The 18,045-nt window shown below is 37.5% G+C and overlaps 1 protein-coding gene across 1 annotated transcript; it reads left to right on the top strand.

Moving 5' to 3' along the window:
- Positions 1 to 10,957: 10,957 nt before the first annotated feature.
- N7458_004061 (uncharacterized protein) lies at positions 10,958 to 11,289 on the top strand (the record flags this gene model as incomplete). The annotated part of the gene is made up of 3 exons (XM_056907443.1): positions 10,958 to 11,069; positions 11,142 to 11,215; positions 11,266 to 11,289. Coding segments are annotated over 3 exons (210 nt in total), but the record flags the coding sequence as incomplete, so codon positions are not given.
- Between the last annotated feature and the right edge of the window lie 6,756 nt (positions 11,290 to 18,045).

The raw sequence follows: 18,045 nt of genomic DNA, 5'->3' as shown, positions 1-18,045 counted from the left end.
CTACGGAAATTATTTATTAGTAAAGGCTATAAGTAGCTCCTTATGCCCTTAGACCCGAATAAGTCTAATTAGTATATCTTCTATAAGATAGAGTTAGTTAATAGTACTCTGACTATTTAGCAGACTATACCGATATCTAAGTCGGCTATATCTACTTTGCTAGTTACCTTTAGGGAGATCCGCGGGTAGAAAGAGGCGTTCTATACCTATTAGTTCCGTTATAGAAGTAGTAAAGTACTTAACGAGAGTAGTGAGTACTTCTATATAGGCCTCTAATTCTTCTCTTCTTTCTATTCCGTTAGTAGCTAATATAGTCTATAGAGTAGGTATGAGATATTTAGTGTGAGATATAGGGCAAGATGCCTAAACCGTCATGCAGCATATCAAGCCAGATTCATAAGGCCTATACAAGATAGCTGAATCTCTATAAGCTTTATGCTATACCATCATCACTACGGTCAATGACATCAAGTAAGACGTATACAACAGTATACGATCTACATCATCACTACGGTCAATGACACGATCTACATCATCACTACAGTCAATGACATCGTACAATCAAGCAACCACCGATCAAACAGCTACTGCATGATATCACTATGCATCTAGATCTGTCTGCATGAGATCATCATGCATCATCTAGAACGATCACATGCAAGAGACAAGTTGATTATAAATATGCCCTGCTTTCTCTACCAAGATAAAAAATAAAAAAATACATACAAGCAAGATTTAATACAATCAACCAAGCTTTAGTCCTACTTTACCTTTCTCTCATCTTATAATTCTAAGCCGAATTGAACTTATCCTTCCTATTCAATCAAGAGGAAGAAAGATCAATCGATCTTATTTAATCATCCTTAATTTATCTTCCTCTTTACCCAACCTGCGCAGCATCGCTTGCTCACAGGTTATGAGCCCGAATTGATCCTACTTCAATTCGGCTTATACCACTTCTTCAATCTTCTATCTTCAACGAAGAATCCCTTACTTTTAAGAGAAACTTCTCTCTCTTAAAGAGAAACAAAAAGCTCCTCCGACTTCTTATTTTCAAAAATTTATACTCGATTTTTACCGGTCGCGTCTACTTCTCTATACAAAACGCTAAGAAATCTCAACTTTCTTGACAAAAACAATCATTTTTCAAATATTCAATCAAGTTTTTGGAACTCAAAATGATCAACAAACATAATATCGATCCTCTTAAAGGAGAAGGAAATTATGTTGCCTGGTCTATCCGAATCAAGGCAATTCTTGATCAAGAGAGACTGATTGATGCAATCTAACATGATTACACAAAGCTTCCTGCTATTTAGCAAGGCCAGATTCCTAATCAACACTGGTCTTATGAAAAAGCAATTACTCTACCACCTAATCAAAGATCGCCTGATTGCAGAAATACTGCAATTTAGTCAGGAAGAAGATCTGGTAGACCTACAAGATCTACTAGCCCTGCTAAGATAGGCCAAAATAAGCTAGTTATCCTATCTGATAAATTCAAAACTATTGATCAGATCAATCGAGACGCTTTATTATCTATAAAGCTATCATACAAAGATAGCCTACTCTTTTAGCTAGGAGATACTATATCGGCCTACTAAGCATAGGTTACTTTAGCTACCTAATATCGGCTAAAAGGATTTACTACCGAATTCCTTGTGTTAAAGAGCCTATTCAATAGCTAATTAGGCGATTTCGATAGTATGTATGACTATCTTACTGAGATAAGGCGCCTGCTAATCGAATTAGCAAGCCTAGGAATCGATTTCCCTAAGCAAATCGTCTTCGTATAGGTCTTAAATAATCTAGATCAAAGTTATGCACCGATCGTTCAAAATATCATTCAATCTCTTTGCAGAGACTCTGATTCTTATACGATTAAATCGTTATTCGCCAATCTGATTAACGAATCGCGTGGTCATATTTAATCAAGCGAACAAATCTTTATAGCTAATAGCCATCAGCCTAATCAACAGAACAAATATCAGGCTCATCGCAAGCCTAATCATCAGGTAAAGCACTATTCAAAAAATCGTCAGGCTAATCAAAATCGTCGAATTAGCAAAAAACCATAGAAAAAATTGTCAAATTCTAGCAAATACTGTACGTATTGTAATATGCGAAGCTATACAGTAGCAGATTGCTGGTATCTGCATCCTTCTAGCAGACTAGCTAATTAGATACCTAGGGTAAATTGGCCTAGATCTAATCAAAATAATCAAAGATTTAATCAACAAAAGAAGATGATCACAGTAATGCTTAATAAGCAATCTGACGAGGAAGAAATCCACGTTACTAGTTATGTGACTGATTACCCCGTAGAAGCTGAAGAAACCTCGGCTAGCAACCTACTGCCTACTAGCCTATTAGCTAATAATCCAATTGATCTTGACGGTGATATCTGTTATACACCGATTAGTCGAATTGACTATGATATACCCATAACAGAGGCCCAGCTAATTAGGTATAGCCTACTAATCTTTAATAATCAAAACCTAATGAGAGACTACTTAAATCTGAGTAATAAATCTATAGTGAATATACTAAGAAGTCTCTCGTATGAAACCGATCAGGTAATTTATCTACCTATCAAAACAAACCAAGAAACTAATTCTGATATTACTATAGAAAGTATATATAATCTAATAAATTCAGATCTTTCTACTACAAAAGTGATTTTCATTATTGATATAGCTACTACTATATATGCAGTATCTAAATTGGATTTGTTTGATAGTATATATAAAACTAATAAAACTATTATATAGGGAAATACACAAAGATTATCTATCGATCTTGCTAGAGATATTATCTTCCAGACAAATACTAATCTAGTCTATAAATTGACTAATGTGCTCTATGTCCCATAATTGGGAATTAATATATTAAGCATATATGTACTGAAAAATTCAGTATCTCTATTTAATAGAGAAAAGGCCACTATTTTCGATCAATATCGAAATATTATGCTGATTGGGCATAAGCAAGATAATCTATATCGAACTACCCTATATATAATATATACAAAGCCACATAAGGAAGATTCTAGCTAATCAAAATCAAAAGATCTATCTAATATAATTTATCAAGATTAATCTATCTAAAGTACTAGTAATATTACTAGTTTAAAACTTTGGCATAATAGATTAGGCTATATAGGCCTAATACTACTTCAAAGGCTATTAAGCCAGGCAAATATATCTCTATCTAATTCAGAGATAAGAGATTATATATAAAATATATACGAAATATGTATATAGTCAAAATATAACAGGAAGATTAATAAATCTTCTACTTCTGCTGCCGAATACGGTATAGGCGAAAGAATACATAGCGATATTAGAGGGCCTATTAGCCCTAAGACCTATAATAGCTATCGCTACTACATCACGTTTCTTGACAAAGCATCAAGATATCTATATATATCTCTACTTCGATCAAAAGACGAAGCTATTAAGAAATTTACCTTATATAAGCAATTAGTTAAAAACTAGCTTAATAAGAAGATCAAAGAGATATTTACCGATAATAGTACTAAATACGTGAATGATAACTTCTATATATTATTAGGAAGATACGGTATTATACACCGAACTACGCCTATCTATACAAAAGAGCTAAATAGCCTAATTGAGCGTATAAACCTAACACTTATAAATAAGGTCAGATGTTTATTAATCCAATCAGGATTAAAAGATGATATATAGGGAGAAGCCTTATTAGCTGCTACCTATCTATACAATATAACCCTATATAGTACTCTAGGGTTCAAATCACCCTATAAGATATATCATAAGCGCTTACCTGCTATCAGGCATATAAAGACCTAGGGATCTATTACCTACTATTATACAAACAAAAACCTGCCTAGCAAGCTATCGCTAAGAAAATCTATAGCTATTGTTATTAGCTATAGTGAACAGAAGCACTATAAGCTATATAACCTAAAGCAGAAGAAGACAGTCTAGTCAAGAGACCCTACTATCTTAGAAGGTAGATTCCTGGTAAATTAATCTGATCTAGCTAATCAGGAACCAGGAACTAAGAAAAGATCTGCTAAACAAGCAGCAAACCCTATCAAAAAGAAGATTACTAGTAAATCTACTAGTAAATTTACTAGCCTATCTACTAGCAAATCAGCTAGTAAAGAAACTAGCAAATCAGCTAGTAAAGAAACTAGCAAATTAGCTAGTAAGCCTACTAAGCGAAAAGCTAGTAAGGAAGCTGCTATTACAGCAGATCCGTCTTATAAGATAGAGATCCAAATCCTATCTTTAAAATCTACTAAAGATAGCGAAGATATATATACTATATTAGATACGCTACTAAGAGATTTTATAAAGACTATTATTAACGATCAGCCTACCGATTATATATTATCGGCAGTAACTAATAAAGAACCCTCTACCTTTGACCAAGCTATGTAATTAGCTAAAAGGAATAAGTAGTATAGGGCCTATCAGGACGAAAATCAAAGCCTGATAGATCAGGCAACCTATAAAATCGTTGATATACCCCCTAGTATAACACCTATTAGGGGTAGATAGGTATTCAAAAAGAAGCCTATAAAAAATACCACAGGCATCCAGGCTAATTATATTACAAATACGAACAAAACGATTCGCTATAAGGCTAGATAGGTTATACAAGGATTTAATCAACGATTAGGTGTTGATTTCCTAGAAACCTTCTCTACTACTACCAGAACAGAAACCTGGCATATAATATTGATCATCGCGATGAACAAAAATTGGTATATCAGGTAATACGACGTTAAAAACGCATTCGTACACGCCGATATCGATAGTGATATATATACTATCTTACTAACTAGCCTATATAGGCTAAAAGACTATCAAAATAAGTGCTGCTATCTAAAGAAGGCCCTATATAGCCTAAAGCAAGCACTAAGGCTTTAGTCTGAATTCTTTACAAAGGCTATCGCGAACCTCGGATTCGATAGAGTTCCTATCGACGAGAGAATATATATAAATGACAAAACCCAGGCTATTATCATCACACATATTAATAATATAATTATTATACACAAAGATCTAGCTTATATAAATAAGCTAGCTACTGCGGCTAGGCAGTATATTTAATTAGAAGAGATAGGCGAACTAGCCACCTTCCTAGGCAATAATATCAGCCTAAATTATCAAGATCAATCGATAACTATCGATCAAAATGATTATATATCAAAGATCTTATCAAAATTCGCTACTACTAGTAGCAAACGGCTAAAGAAAACGCCGGGTAAAGCAGGGATCTACCTAAGAAAAAATCAATCAAAAGCTTTAGAGCAAACTATTAATCTCTATCAAAAAGAGATTAGCTTATTACTATATACCAGCCTAAAGACTAGGCCTGATATAGCCTATCCAGTTGCCTATTACTCAAGATATATAAGCAATCCTGACCAATCATATATCTCTAAATTGAAGAAGATATAGCAATATCTACAATATCGGCCAAATCTAGGCCTATACTACGATTGCATAGGGAAAGACCTATATATAAAAGGCTACTCTAATGCTAATTAGTCAGGCGATATCGATAGTAGAAAATCCACTACTAGCTATATATTTAGCCTATCTAGAGATCTAGCTACTAATAATATAGTAAGCTAGAATTCGATGCTACAAAAATCAGTAGCCCTATCTACCTGCGAGGCAGAATATATAGCTATGAAAGAAGCTATACGGGAAGCTATCTATCTAGCTAACCTATTTAACTATCTAAACGATAGATTAGGCCTAGGCTATACGCCTAGTAAGCCTACTATATTAGTGGATAATAAGGCAGCTATTAAGCTAGCCGAAAACCCTGAATTTCATAAAAGGACGAAGCATATTAATATACAATATCACTATATCAGAGATCAGGTCAAACAAGAAAGGGTCGATGTTTAATACGTCCCTACTAAACTGCAATTAGCAGATTTCCTGACAAAAAACGTCAGAAGAGAAATATTTGAAGACCTAAAGAATCTAGCTAATCTCTATAAGATCTAGCTATATATATATATCCAATTTAATATATAATATCATAGATACCTTCGGGTATGGTTTTCACCTAAATAGGTTTTTCCATACTCTATACGCAAATACGGAAGGAACCACTTAACCCTGTGAGATTGAGATTTAGGAAGATATATATCTAGCTATTTAATAGCAGTATATATATATATCGATCCTATCTACTCTATACTAATCTCTATACTCTACTGCTATCTGCACTATAGTATAAAGATTACGGGGGGGTGTGAGATATTTGGTGTGAGATATAGGGCAAGATGCCTAAACCGTCATGCAGTATATCAAGCTAGATTCATAAGGCCTATACAAGATAGCTGAATCTCTATAAGCTTTATGCTATACCATCATCACTACGGTCAATGACATCAAGTAAGACGTATACAACAGTATACGATCTACATCATCACTACGGTCAATGACACGATCTACATCATCACTACAGTCAATGACATCGTACAATCAAGCAACCACCGATCAAACAGCTACTGTATGATATCACTATGCATCTAGATCTGTCTATATAAGATCATTATGCATTATCTAGAACGATCACATGCAAGAGACAAGTTGATTATAAATATGCCCTGCTTTCTCTACCAAGATAAAAAATAAAAAAATACATACAAGCAAGATTTAATATAATCAACCAAGCTTCAGTCCTACTTTACCTTTCTCTCATCTTATGATTCTAAGCCGAATTGAACTTATCCTTCCTATTCAATCAAGAGGAAGAAAGATCAATCGATCTTATTTAATCATCCTTAATTTATCTTCCTCTTTACCAACCTGCGCAGCATCGCTTGCTCACAGTAGGTAAGCAAGGAATAATATATATTAATTATAAAGTATACTAGCCCCTAGACCTTTCTTAACTACTATTATCCTCTATAGCTCGATACCGATATAATTCGGGTTATCTATAGCCTCGACCTAGATATAGAACTAATACGAGCTGTTATATAGTAAAGTTAGGGGGCCATTGTTGGCACCCCATGAGAATTTGGCCCGTACCCCATAAGGCCTGATTTCGGCCTGAATTTCTGCCTTACCATATAAATTACTGCCAAGCTTGTTAGAGCTATTACTTTCAATTATCTACATCCTTCTTTCCTATATCCACGTACTAAATCTCTCCTCTAAGAGATCACATGACCTACTATCCTCTCCTTAGGTAATTTGCCTACCAATTTACTAATTACCCCTCCCCTCTATACTAGGCCCTATTCCTACTATAGATCTTTTAACGGCAGCATCCGCTAAATCTCTATCTAATTTAGACTAATCTACCCTAGGGCCTTCTATCCTACCTACCTATCCTCTTCTTCCACTACCCGGTCGTACCTACTAATCGTGTAAGATTACTAGGGAGGATCTTAAGGATTTTGCCGCTTAACAGGGCTACACCCTAGTAGTAAAGAGATCTAACGAAATCAAGATTAAATTATACTATTCTCTCTAGCTAGACCCTATAAAGAGAGGTCCTTTAGTAGCTAGTAAGGCTAAATCGCGAGAGGTTAATAAGATTAGGACTAATTGCCTATTCTACGTCAAAATCTGCCTCCGAAAGGATAGGAAAAAGGTTAATCCGGACCGAATTAAGATTATCGTCAAAAACGGGATACATAATCATAAGCCTACACCAAAAAACCTTCTTATTCCTCTAAGGTAAAGAGAGAGGGAAGAAAAGGCTAAGCGACTCCTTGGTTACTTAAAACAGGGCCATAAACCTATAGCAATTTAGCAGATTTTAAAGGTAGAGGGAAGTCTTCTTAACTTGAACGATATCTATAATCTCCGTACCCGAGTAAGGCAACTTTTCCTCTATAGGCGTATATTAATTGAAGCTATAGTCAAGAGCCTACCGGGTTAGATTATATACTATTAATTAGATAGTTAGTAACGGCTAATCAGAATCCTCTTTATCTTAAAGTAAGGCCTTAAATTTCTACGTATTTACCTAAACGTCCTATAGATAGATACTATATATAAGACTAATTAGTAAGAGAGAGATTAATTAGTTAATTAGTTAATTAAGCTAACTTCCTAGTTAGGTATAATATACTATTAGTCGATATTATCGGGTAAGTCTCTACTAGAAAGAACTTCTATATAGCCCTTTACTTTATAAGTAATAAGTAAGAAGTATCCTATTTTTAGATACTCTAGACTCTTTAAATATAGCTTTTATAGGCAAAGATTTAAGCCCCTCGTGTCCTTATTTTAGACGACGTAGACTCTCTTTTAAATATATATAGGTAAGTCTTTAAGGATAGCCAGGGCCTACTTTGCCTCTAGTATATTATAAAGAATATTAAGACTCGAGTTCGGCCGTTAATTTTAAAGGAATTACTCCTATAGGGCCTTCCTAATTAGGAAGCTTAGACGAAAACTATCTAATTATAGCAAAATATGAAGGCTAAATTTATATAGATTATCCTAGAAGGGATAGAAGATAGGATAGAAGCTAGGAAGGCCTCTTTTCTAGAAGACCTAAGTAATCCTATCTACTAATTAGTAATTAAATATATCGAGAAATAGTAGTTTATTCAAGATAGAGCAAAGCGCTTTATACGCTATTATCTTAACGGAGTTCTTTATTATAATAAGCTTACTTCCTCGCGCGTAGAAGGAGCCTATACAAAGATTAAGAAGGAACTTTAGAGCTTAACCGGCGATATTCTTATAATAATATAGGGAGTCTCTCGAGTTATTTCCTATACAAATTAGCAGGCTTTCTACTTAATCTAATCCTAAATCTATTATAAACCCGTCTCTCTTTAAGTCCTATTATTCCGCGATATCCTCGGCTAGGTCTTAACGTACGCAATTCGAAGAGTATATACCGTCTAGGGTGAATATCTTCGAGTAGATAAGTAACTACCCCCTTACACCTAATACTAATCGCGCTCGATTAGTCTTCCGTGTAATTATATAATTAAAGATCTTCAGGATAGTAGCAATCCTCTTCTCTAATCTTATTTCGACTAACAATACTAGCTATATTTACCGAATCTTCGGCCGAATTAAACAATTAGAAGGACTAATTAGAGAGAAGGAAGGCTTCGTATTAAGGAACCGAATTAGGTAAAGGGTATTAGCCGACCGAAGTTACTAGAGACTATTAAGCGTTTTCGAAGATAGAGATAGAAGTATACTACCGGTCGTAACTCTAGGGTAAAGAGAAGTCGGAATACCTACGTTTCTATAGATAAAACTATAGGAATCGTAGTACTACCGCCTTCAAAGAGACCTAATATATCGATAAGGCGAATATCTTCGAACTAGGAGAAGAAACTTAGGCAAGGGCGTAGGGCGCGCGGTCGCAAGGCAAAGAGATTAGTACTAGTAGAAAAGGATAGGGAGAGACGGGCAAGGTAGATTAGTAAGTAGCGATTTAGCCAGAAACCTAAGGCTTAATAGGTCATATAACTAGTCTAGTAGATAGAAGATAGAAGATTTCGAAATTAATTTATATAGGTTATATAATCTCTTATAAGCGAATAGCCTTAGGAAAGATTGTATTAGGTCACGTGACTACCTAGTAAAGATAGAAGGGGTAAGGGATTAGGTATATAAATAAGAAAGAGATACGTGGTTAAACTTGTATTAAATTATTATGATAGCCTTAGCAGAAATCAGGTAATAAGGCAGAATTCAGGCCGAATTCAGGCCGAAATCAGGCCTTATAGGGTACAGGCCAAATTCTTATAGGGTGCTAATAATGGCCCCCTAAAGTTATTAGTAGGATACGCGACGCCTACGCTATTTAACTAATTAATAAAGGGTATAACTTAAGGATTACCCCGAGTTAGAAGAGGCCCGGCGTAAACTTAGCTAGATCCGTGCCTAATACGAGAAGACTTAATAGCCTGCCCTGCTCCCTTAAATCTAGTAATAGGAGAAAGAGGTAAGAAATACGCGAAAATAGTTATAAAGGAGCTTATAGTATTAAATCTAAGAGAATTTTAATAAAGAGTAAGCGTTTCTAGATATTAAGACGTAGTTATCTAGTATAGTAGTTAAGGAAGAGAGTAAGGATAAGTTATCCTTAGAGAATACTATATACCCCCTTTAGTTATATCTAGTATAGAGTCTTCTTTCCTACCTAATCTCTAGCTCGTTAGAGGATAAGTAGAATCGGCGCGATACGGGTGCTATAGCTATTATATAGTATTATAACGTTCTTAAAGGAGGTCTATTAAGGGGCCGGCCTAAGTAGAACGTCTCTAAATCTACTACGTCGGCTAGTCCTATAAACTAGCTGTAAGATATAGGGTAGAGCTAAAATATTACTAACTTATATAAGGTACCTATTTCTATAGCTAGCAAGCCGTCGCGTACTACTAAGGAATACCTCGAGAATTCTAAGAAGCTAGAGGCTTACTTTTAATACTTTATAAATAAGGGGCTCCCTAACTATATTCGCTTCTAGATATATTATAATACTAGGTATATTACGCGCTATTTTAACGCTATTTATCTTAAAGAAAATCTACTTAAGTGTAACTAGTATAAAGTAGCCTTACTATATTAAATAGCGTTCTAGCGCTATACTTTTAATATATATTATATACGTAGTTATAAGCGTTACCCGAATCCGGTATAGGAACTTTAGAGATAAGAATAAGTAGGCTATAATATCCTGAATAGTAGTTAAGTAGGGGGGGGGGAGGAGTCCGGATAAATATAGGTATATACTATCTATCTATTAGGGTAGCGTATATAACGCTATAGCCTAGTTTTATCACTATCACTTCTTGACGTCTAATCGTATAATATATCTTAGGATATTGCGATCGTACGAAGTCTAATTATTTCTAGGGGCTAAGTCTATTACTCTTAGTTCTTAGGTATGTAAAGGGCCTTATTCCCCTAGCTAGTTATATACTCTAATATTCTCTTTTTGTCTTCCTAGGCCGGCTTCTATCGACTTTCCTCCCCTAAGCGTAACGACTAAGATTAAGATAGCAAGCCTATCCGATATAATTATTATAACTAATAACGAGGAATTGCTAAGCCTCGAGCTAGGTAGTTCACAATCTTAGAGGGCCCCTCGCCGTGATTATAGTTACTAGGAGTTCGAGAATATAATTGTTAAAGTAGTCGATAATAAGACGGAAACGATACTATTACGTAAACGTAAAAGAACTAAAACGAAGGAGCTATCTATATTAGTACTAGTTCCTTATAAGGCCTTCTTCTTCCTTAACTAATAACGGACTAGGACAACGCCTTTAAGGAGCTCTGAAAGGTAGTTAGCTATAAAATATAACGGCTATAAGAGAAAAATCGTAAGCTTCGAGATAAACTTCGCTAGAAGAGGGAGAGACACTAAAAGACGGAAGAGGAACTTTCCTAATAAAGAGAAAAGCGTATTTTAGAGTATAAGATCTACTATATTGATGGTGTCATAGACACCAAGCACACAGGAAGCAGGGGAGAACGAAGTCAGATTGGTCTATCTAGGAGAGCAAGAGGACGAAGAAGGAAAAGAAGAAGGGAAAGGCCTATATAGGCCTATAAGAAGAAAGAAACAAAGGCCTGGGCCTGCAATTAGCAAACCTGTAGGGCAAAGGAAGACGAGCGTATACACTACCAAACGGGCAAGGTCGAGGTCGAGTTATCATATCCCCTATAGGGCCAAGGCCGAAGAAATCTAATGTGATCAAGGTTGAAAAATCCAAAACAATCTTGTAATAAGCTAATCGTAAATGCAATCTTGGTAACAATAATATGATGTGAAAGAGCTTCAGAAACTACGTTTCCTGGCATATAGCAATAGTAGGAAATAAAGCAGGAAGGTCATGAAAAAGATCAATCTTGTGAGAAAGAGTTTGTTATAAATCGCAATTTAGCGATAAATGCATTTTGAAAATTAATTTGATAAAATCAGCTTAGAGGTCTTCGTATATATAATAAATTGTCTCGGTTGTCTTCGAAAATACTAAATAGCTTAGATTTCGTCAGGATATCGGCTAGGTTATCCTTGCTAGAGATGTTGATCAAGGTAATAAGATTTTGTTTGATTAAGTCGCGTACTAAATAGTATCTCGTGCTGATCTATACGACTTTAGTACTTAATTTGCTATTAGTAACAATTTTGATAGCGTTGTCTGAATCGTAATATAAAGGTAATAGATTGTTAAAATCATCCTTGCTTAATAGGGGAGCTAGAGTTAGCTTATTAGCTAACTTAGCAAGTATAAGGCTATCTTTGACTACACTACTTATAGCACAGTATTCAGCTATTATTAAAGAAGTTGCTATAATATCTTGTCTACGAGATAACTATGTAATTAGCGTACCCGCAAAGAACTAAATATAGCCCTTAGTAGATTTTCTATATTCTATATTAGCGTATAAGGAATCTATAAAACCTTCAAGACCTTTCGTAGGGTCTCTTCTAAATAGGATACTATCAACTTATATAGGATCTCCCCGCATAATGACTAAGCCGCCATAATCTTTTCCCCGGAAGAAAAACCATGTCCACCACATTGATTTATATTGATCCTCAACGATCTCGTATTGAACTGCCTATATTAGCCGGAGACTACTCAACACTCCAAGATAACCTCGGATATTCTTGATTTCTTCATATGATATTTACTATATACCTCGAGTTATAAATTCTGCCTATTTCCTTAGTTAAATAGAACAAGTTTAATATCTTTTTTATCTAAGGAAGAATTACCGGGCATAGTAGACTATCTAAATCAACCTTCCACTACTTAATTCTTCTGTCTAATCAGCCGATTGTGATCTATCCTGTTTCGTCTCTCTTCTATAATCGTAGTACTAAGATTAGTGCGTACGATCGATTCCTACCACAGTTTTATGCACTATACGCAATTCCAATAGTTATAAGCCCGAGCCTCTGCTAAGGACTCTATTCTTTACTTTCATCTTATCTATCTTTTACTTTCGTCTTAGAAATAATAGATTCATCCGATCTACGAGCTACCTAGCTTAATTACCCTCTTAAATACCACGCATATTAGGTCCCTTGGATTACTATAGTTAAAGATTATATACTAGTAAATAGTGTATAGAAATACGTTAATCTAGACCTACCTACTCCTGCTATACCGCTACAGGAACTAACTAAGCTATATCTATCTAATATAATCAAAAAACCTGCTAATACCTTTATATCTGATCTTCCTAATAAGCTAATCAGACTTATTAATCTTATATCCGATTAGTTAGCTATCTATAGGATCCTACTTAGCGAATATAAGTTAGTAAGATCTGACTACCTACGTTATATACGATCTATCGAGATCTTGAAGTAAGGAATTAGATCCTCTCTTACGCTAGAAGGGAGACAGATTATTAATAGCTTAATAGTACACGAAGCGATTACTAAGCTACGCGCTATATTCGCCCTATTAGACTAATTAAAGAACCGCTAAATCCTACGCGACTAGGATACGATTAAACGACAAATACTACTATCTAAATCGTCTTATCTTGCTTAATAGGGCTAGAAATAGGTAATTAGCTAATTAGAAGGCGAGAAAGCCGGAATTGCCTACTTCTAAGACTCACTATCTCTAGTATACGATTTCCTAGAAACGATTCAATCTAGCGATTAAGGCTTCTATACCTTCTAGTATAATACGATCCTCTAAGGCCTAAAGAGACCTACCTTAACTAAACTAGTTAATTAGTTTATTAACTAATACCGACTAATCGTCTTGCCTAGTAGACGACTAATTACTTATCTAACCTATTAGGGACGAGAACCTAATAACGAATCTACTTATCTAACCTATCAGGAACGAAAACCTAACGAAGATTAACTAATTAAATCTAGCCGAAGGGGGATTTGCCCTTATAAAGGACCTCCTAGTAATAGCTACTACGATTTTGACAAGTGCCTATATATTAATCTACTAGTTAGACTAAAGGGCTAGTCGCCTGACTAGAGAGCTAAGAAGAGCTTCTAGTTCCGATGCAAATCTTTACCTCCGTTTAAGCGATAATACGAAAAAGCTATTAGAGAACACTAACTAGACGAATTAGATTAGCTAGATATTAGCGATTCTAGCTAATTAGATTAAGCTAGAAAGCGAGACGCCTTTTTAGCCTTTATTCCGAAGAAGGAAGCCGATAACCTCTTTCGAGAAGAAGATAGGATAGCTATAAGTATAATCAGGATCTCCGCTAAGCGAAGCAATACCTAGTGTATTTATTTGGGACGGTAGGTACATCACTTGCTTCTAGTATTATATAGCCTCTTCCTCTGGAGTTATTTTCAGGTTGCATGAAAATAACCCTATGGCAATAACACAGCTAAAGTATAGTAAGTTTGGTGATAGCTCGGCGTTGATTTCCGTGAAAATAGCAAACGTACGGGTATCCAATATCGCGGACACGAACTTCCAACAGAGGACATCCTGACCGATGGATACCAGGTTCGGTATCTCAAGAAGTAGCTGTTCGGGGGAGGCGTTTGGTCGAGTATGCCGCTAGAGGAATGAACTTAAGCTAGGCTGACTAGCTTTACTGAAAGCGAACACTTGGCTACTCCAAAGTGGAGAAAGGAGTGTATAGCAGCCAACTAATAGTATTGATTCGTTGTTCCTTCTACCCCTTGGAGCTTTTCAAGAGAGATTGTGAGGCTTGAGCAAGTAAAGTACTAGGACCCGAAATCCCCTCCTTCTTGCCTGGCAAGAGTCCGCACAACATTCAGCAAAGGACGTGAAAGATGGGAATATGAAGAACAGAGATATTTCTCTCCAAAGGACTTAGTGGTGTATGGTGGTCAATATGCTTTGGAGTAAACCCCCTGCGCATGCAAAGGATTTATTTGGGACGGTAGGTACATCACTTGCTTCTAGTATTATGAGCCCTCGCCACTGACGGACGACAGATCTCAATATTCCGGAACCAGATGAGGTATGATCGGATCCACCGCTCTTGGTGAATGGGTTTAAAACTAACCCATATGCATGAAAAGGTGGCCATTAAAGATTCCGAGTCAAATACTCGGAAGGATGTGAACATCTTTCACCACCCTTCCATGAAAGTCAGACTAAAACAAGCGTTCTCTAAAGGGGTTGCTGCAGTGAGTAGGATCGATCCTATTCTTGGGCCTAGCGTCCTCGAAATATGTTCATAGAACGATGGTGATGATATACTTCGATCCTTGAAAGAACGATTTAAAGATATTTTCCATGTTCTTCGTGTACTTTGCTAGAGTGAAAAGGGGTAGCTTTTTATAGTGATTCGTGTCCGCGATATTGGATACCCGTACGTTTGCTATTTTCACGGAAATCAACGCCGAGCTATCACCAAACTTACTATACTTTAGCTGTGTTATTGCCATGGGGTTATTTTCATGCAACCTGAAAATAACTCCAGAGGAAGAGGCTATCCAAATGCCCCTCTAAGCTTCCATTGCCTTCAAGTCAACCCGCTAGGATGGATATCACTCAAACCCACGAAGATCATCCTGCGGCTTCAGATTGCCTGCCCTTTGCATGCGCAGGGGGTTTAGCTTCTCTGGACCAGCCAGATCGTAGGGCTGGCCACGCTTTTCCCCTCTGTACGCTACCGTAAGCAAAGCTGCTTCTCTGGACCAGCCAGATCGTAGGGCTGGCCACGCTTTTCCCCTCTGTACGCTACCACAAGGAAAGCTGCTTCTCTGGACTGGCTAGATCGTAGGGCTGACCACGCTTTTCCCTGCCCTTCCAAGCTATCCCAGGCAGCTATGCTTCTCCCGATAGAACCCTTCGTAGGGCGGACCACGCTTTTCGGTTATAAGGCTACAACAAATCATTATATTGAACATCGCCGCAAAGTTCCAGCTCTTTTGGTCAATCGCTCAGATCTCCTGAGTTAGAAGAGATGCCTTCGTCATACGATAGTTTGCGTTTCGTTGATCCCGCTCAAAGGAGCTACTTCCTGAGTAACAGCATCACTAATCATTGAAGCAGTATCCCGGTCTTCCTCGTTTCCGAAATGATACGATCATCATCATCCAAGGCTGCCAACACCCTTGCAGGAGCTATGCGCCTCAGGGGCAGATTTAAAGCCCCTATACTGCCGCGATGGTCCAGAAGCGAAGTGTGAAAGCACCTGGAGGCGCCGAGGTTCGACGATTAACTGATCGATTGACGTGTGAGGTTGCGGATGAAGGGTGAAAACGCCCTATCTCAACTGCAATAAAGAAAACCGAGCCGAAACGAGGCCGGGCGGAGGAAGGTAGCGCAGACCGCACTTAAGTACTCGGGGAGAGACCGTAAAGGATCGGCTATTTTGTAAATACGGTGGGAGGACGGTGAACTAGATCAGTAGCAAAGGTGTCTTACTAGAAAAGCGCGTATAGGGGAAGGGTGGTGAGAAAGGAGGAGCAGGAGAGAGAAGAACGAAGTTGAAGCGGTGATTGAAAGATGCACGCTAAATTGCATCACGTGAATGACTTCAGCCCGTACCTCCTTATGGTTTCTTGAAAGTGTGTATGGAGTATGCCTACTTGGTACTCTTACCTAACTTCCACGTCCGTGCGCTACTCACGATTTATTTTCTAGATAGCGTGTATTCTTACCTGGCTTCTACTCTTACCCGATTTCTACTCTCACCAGGCTTCTACTTCCGTGCGCTACTCACGATTTTCTAGATAGCGTGCATTCTCACCTAGCTTCCACTCTTACCCGATTTCCACTCTTACCAGGCTTCTACTTCCGTGTACCACTCACGATTTTCTAGATAGCGTACATTCTTACCTGATATTTACTCTCACCAGGCTTCTACTTCCGTGCGCTACTCATGATTTTCTAGAAAGCGTGTATTCTTACCCGGCTTCTACTCTTACTAGGCTTCTACTTCCGTGCGCTACTCACGATTTTCTAGATAGCGTGTATTCTTACCCGGCTTCCACTCTTACCCGGCTTCCCTTTCCGTGCGCTACTCACGATTTTCTAGATAGCGTGTATTCTTACCTAGCTTCCACTCTTACCCGATTTCCACTCTTACCAGGCTTCTACTTCCGTGTACCACTCACGATTTTCTAGATAGCGTATATTCTTACCTGATATTTACTCTTACCAGGCTTCTACTTCCGTGCGCCACTCATGATTTTCTAGAAAGCGTGTATTCTCACCCGGCTTCTACTCTTACCAGGCTTCCCTTTCCGTGCGCCACTCACGATTTTCTAGATAGCGTGTATTTCACGCGTCTACCGCTCTCACTTGGCTTCCCTTTCCGTGCGCTACTCACGATTTTCTAGAAAGCGTGTATTCTATGCCCCTACAGCCCTTACCTGGCTTCTACTTCCGTGGCTTCACGATTTAGCTCTTTCTAGAAAAAGAAAAAATAACGGGTATAGCGAGTGCACACTCTTAATATATCATGAGCAGGGGCGACAAGGAAGCAGACAGATTATAGCTGTATTCTCTATCGAGGAAGTTCGCTTCTCTATTATGGGAGATGATTCAAGGTATAATAGGGACCATCTAAGAAGCACGGAGAGGGACGCTATACTTAGAAAGCATAGTTCATCAAGGATATAGATATTAGGGTTAGACGAGCTCCTAGTCAGAATGGCGGGAAGGGAGGTCCCTTAGTTTCGTTATCTGATCTGTTGATCTATATATAACATCCTCGAGTAGTATATACGTGTTAAACTACCTTAAGATCTTGATCCGTTACTAGCTTCGGGGTTAGATAGTATGAATTCTAGAGGTATTAGTGGACTTTCTATCCGATAGCATTAGCGACGTACTAGCTAAGTGCCAAGAAAGGCCCAAAATCCCGAAGCATCCGCCGAAAAAATATATACTTAGCCTGTCTCACGGAGACGAATGCCTAGACAGACATCTGCATCGCACATCTTGCTATACTTGTATACCTTTATCATCAGAGTTGATTTACGACGACACTGTTTTTGGCGCTTGGCTTTCTTGCTCGGAATAAGTCGACTCGATCGGGGGTATAGCGCAGCAGCTATTTCTAAGTAGCCCTTCCACGAATAAAGAGATACCTCAAGCGTCACTTT

This window comes from Penicillium daleae, assembly GCF_028827525.1.
Source record: "Penicillium daleae strain IBT 16125 chromosome Unknown utg000004l_segment0_segment0, whole genome shotgun sequence".
NCBI classification, from domain to species: domain Eukaryota; kingdom Fungi; phylum Ascomycota; class Eurotiomycetes; order Eurotiales; family Aspergillaceae; genus Penicillium; species Penicillium daleae.
This window is presented reverse-complemented; position numbering and strand designations above follow the sequence as displayed.